General features: G+C 36.8%; 1 protein-coding gene across 1 annotated transcript; it reads left to right on the forward strand.

Annotated features, from left to right (window-relative positions):
* Window positions 1–1,866: 1,866 nt before the first annotated feature.
* Window positions 1,867–4,086, forward strand: LOC132284913 (uncharacterized). Its single transcript, XM_059787056.1, has 2 exons — window positions 1,867–2,026; window positions 2,677–4,086. Exon 2 carries the CDS (start codon window positions 2,694–2,696, stop codon window positions 3,909–3,911), a length of 1,218 nt encoding a protein of 405 aa, XP_059643039.1. The 5' UTR covers window positions 1,867–2,026; window positions 2,677–2,693; the 3' UTR covers window positions 3,912–4,086.
* The last annotated feature ends 260 nt before the right edge of the window (window positions 4,087–4,346 follow it).

Below are 4,346 nucleotides of genomic sequence, written 5' to 3' on the forward strand. Positions count from 1 at the left end.
AAAAAGGATGAATCGGGAATCATAGTAAGGAACAAGGCAAGGCTTGTTGCTCAAGGATATAATCAAGAAGAAGGAATTGATTATGAGGAATCCTTTGCCCCCGTAGCTAGACTTGAAGCTATAAGAATGCTCCTTGCTTTTGCATCCCATAAGAACTTCAAGTTATATCAAATGGATGTAAAAAGTGCTTTCTTAAATGGTATCATTGAAGAAGAAGTATATGTTGATCAACCACCAGGCTTTGAAAGCTGTAATTACCCAAACCATGTTTTCAAATTATCAAAAGCCTTGTATGGTTTGAAACAAGCTCCAAGAGCTTGGTATGAAAGACTAAGTGGTTTTCTACTTGTTAATGGTTTTATTAGAGGTAAAATTGATAATACTCTTTTCACTAAAACCATCGATAACAACTTATTGGTCATTCAAATTTACGTTGATGATATTATCTTTGGATCAACCAATAGTGTGATATGTGAAAAGTTTGCTTCCAGTATGCAGAATGAATTCGAAATGAGCATGATGGGTGAACTTACTTTTTTTCTAGGATTGCAAATCAAACAAACACTTGATGGCATTTTTGTTTGCCAATCTAAGTATGTTAAAGATTTGCTAAAGAAATTTGGCTTGGAGGAAGTCAAACATGCCCATACTCCAATGAGCTCATCTTTGAAACTTGATAAAGATGAAAAAGGCACTGATGTAGATATTAAAAAATACAGAGGTATGATTGGTAGTCTCTTATATCTAACCGCAAGTAGACCGGATATCATGTTTAGTGTATGTTTATGTGCTCGTTTTCAATCATGTCCTAAAGAATCTCATTTATGTGCCGTTAAACGAATTTTTCGCTATTTGAGCTATACCACATTCTTGGGACTTTGGTATCCTAGACATACATCGTTTGACCTTGTTGGTTACTCGGACGCTGACTTTGGTGGATGCAAAGTTGATAGAAAAAGTACTAGCGGGACTTGTCACTTCATTGGACAATCATTAGTATCTTGGTCTTGCAAGAAACAAAATTCCATAGCTCTATCAACGGCGGAAGCCGAATATATTGCAGCCGGTAGTTGTTGCGCTCAAACACTTTACATTAAACAACAACTAGAAGACTTTGGACTCTATTTTGATCACATTCCTATTATGTGTGATAATACAAGTGCAATATGCATCTCTAAAAATCCTATTCAGCATTCAAGAACAAAGCATATAGAAATTAGATACCATTTTCTTAGGGATCATGTATCTAAGGGTGATATTGATCTTATTTTTGTGACCACTGAAAAGCAATTAGCTGACATCTTCACAAAACCACTCCAAGAGGAGAGATTCTGTCTACTCAGAAGAGAAATTGGAATGATCACAGAGCAGAATGTCATGCAATGAAGTAGCAGCAGCAGAGCCGGCTCCAATCTAAATAAGAGCCGCCTCTATAGAAAACAAGAGCCGGATCATCTCATTCAAGAGCCGCCTCTCCAACCTGCATCCAAGAAAATCACAAATTCTTACTCTCGGTATCTCTAGAGCCGGATCACAAAATTTCATGAGCCGGCTCCCCAAAACCTGCATCCATGTCCAAACCCTCGGTATCTCTAAGAGCCGGATCACAAAATTTCATGAGCCGGCTCCCCAAAACCTGCATCCATGTCCAAACTCTCGGGATCTCTCAAAAATCATCAAGAGCCGGCTCCAAAAATCAAGAGCCGGCTCCATAAAAATCAAGAGCCGGCTCCAAAAATCAAGAGCCGGCTCCAAAAAGCTCTTGAGCCGGCTCCAATTTTTCCATGAGCCGGCTCCAATCTGCTATGTCCCCTTAAATGCTTTCGGCAGTAGCCTTTTTTTGTTGGGCATTAGGTTCACCATTTCCAGAGAGTATAAACCGCGAGAGCTCCTTCACCATGAGTATGAGTGCTTCATTTTTTAAGGTCTCAAAATGATTTCATCCATCATATAATATCAAGTGGCCTTTATCCTGCATCCTATTTTGTTCTCCTCTCATTGTTGTGCAAGAATTTCCTCATCTCAGGTAAAAACTTCAACCTCTTTTGTTCTCCTTTCTTCATTATTTCATCTATCATATATGTGTATTGATCCATGCTTTGATGTAATACTCCATGAATTGCTTTAAACTCATCTTTAATTGAATTTTGTTGCATGAATTCCTTTCATTTTTGAACAAAATTTTGGTTTAATCTCCTTTACATTACATGTTCAAACCCTAGGAATATCATATTTTGATCCAAAATTTTGGTCTTGCTTCATGAATCTAAGCATTTTTTTTTGTGGATTATGTTAAATTTCCCTCTTGGGTTTACATTTCCATAATAGTTTACCAATTCCACATGAATTGTCATAATTTCTCAAGACTTAATTTTTTATCAAACCCTAGAAAATTAATCCTTTCAGCAAATTTTTTTTTGGGTTGCTTTGTGAATTCATTTCTTTTTAATTTTATTCCATTAAAATTCCTTTTTAAGTCTACATTTCAAATTTCATTCTTCAAAATCCAACGACAATCACATTGTTGGTCACAAACCTTTTTTTGTTTTCCCACATAGTTTACTTTATTATTTTGTTCTCAAAATTGTCTAGATATGAAAAATTGTTGTTCAAAGTCTTTTGAAAATGCCTCCATATCTTTTCAAATTAATATAAGTTTAGTTGTGACTTGTTTAGGTCCCTACTGAGTTTCCATGGCATCATCCTCCCGTAGAAGGAATCCGGCTCGTGGCAAAACTAGGATCACTCAATCTCATGACTCTATCCCAAATGAAAAAACTCCTCCTCCAAGTCCAATTCAAATTTCTGCCACAAAGTTATATAGAACTCCTACTCACAAGAGGCTATATGAGAAAGAATTTCTTCATAGGAAAGTGGCCAAAGGAAAGGTTCTGTCACACACTATTTGTGATGACCTCAACCTCAACACCTACAATCTCTTTAATGCTATTGGCCTTGGGTCATTTGTTGGGATGAAAAACAAGTATTATCCAAGACTTGTTCAGTTATTCTACACCCACCTTGAGAAAGTGCCTGGTGTAGAGAAGTTACAATGCTATGTGGCTGGAGTAGAATTCCATCTTGATGTTAGAAGCATTTCCAAAATCTTTCATTTTATGGATGATGGTATTCAATTCTACTCTCCTCAAAAATGGTTCACTGGGAAAGATTTTGACAAACTAGCAGCCATTCGCCAAATGAGCTATGATTCCCGCACTACCAATGTTAAAGAAGTAAAATCCAAACAATTGACTATGGAAGCTCGATTGATCCACAAAATCATTGCATACTCCATTCTTCCTAAAACCGGCAGTCGCTCAAAAGTCTCTCGCATGGAAATCTTTCTGATATGGTGTGTTTTAAATGGAAAAGATTTTGACTTGGCCTACATTATCTTTCATCACATGTTGGCATGCAAGAAAAAGAAAAACACTCCACTCCACTATGCCATGGTTCTCACCCACATTTTCATGGCTAACAACATTCCACTTGACAAAAGTGAATCAGCCAAACTAGGCCCAAGAGATATCCTTAATGCTTTCAATCTAGACACAATGGGGCTAAAAAGGGATCCTGATGGTATGTGGTTTTATCCTAGGCAAAGAAGGTTCGAAGAGGCTAGAGCTCGTGGAGAAGAGATTGAGGATGTTGATGATGGGGATGAGGAAGAACATGAAAGCCATGACAGTGCTGAAGATGAGGATGTTCCAGTTGCACATCGCTCAAATCATGATCTTTTATTGGAACTTCTAAATGTTTCTCGTCAAAATCAAGCCACTCTTCAAGAACAACAAACCACTCTTGAACATCAACAACAACAACTTGACGAAGTGCTTATGACTGTCACTCATATCAGTGAAGACTTTGAAGCCTTTCGAAAAGGCCTTGAACCCCCTCCTCCTTCTACTTAGAACAATATCACCTCGTCTAAAAACTCTTTTTGTGCACTCACTTGTTTTATCTGCTTTGAAGAAGCTTCTTTTAGCTATGTTTTTACTTATGTCGTTTTTCTTTTGAAGTCTTTATCATGATCTATGCTTTTGTCTAACATCTGCTAGTTATGTTCATATTTTCCTTATCTACTGTTTTGACTTCTGTAATCTATAAAATGCCATATTTCCTATTTTATTGCCCTTTAAATTCTCATTCACTAATAGTTCATGAATTGGCATGTATTTTCTCTCTCATACAAGTACACTTTTTGAGATGACAAAGGGGGAGAAAGATGTGTTTTTTTTTTTTCTGTTATGGGTGGTCTACTATGCTATGTGCCTACTCTACTTTTTATATAGATCTTGATTGATGCATATTGATAGGGGGAGACTTATAAGAAAATTCTGTAAAAA

This window comes from Cornus florida, unplaced genomic scaffold (genome assembly GCF_030987335.1).
Source record: "Cornus florida cultivar Cherokee Brave unplaced genomic scaffold, ASM3098733v1 CherokeeBrave_3.0.0_Hap2_Chr11, whole genome shotgun sequence".
Taxonomy (NCBI): domain Eukaryota; kingdom Viridiplantae; phylum Streptophyta; class Magnoliopsida; order Cornales; family Cornaceae; genus Cornus; species Cornus florida.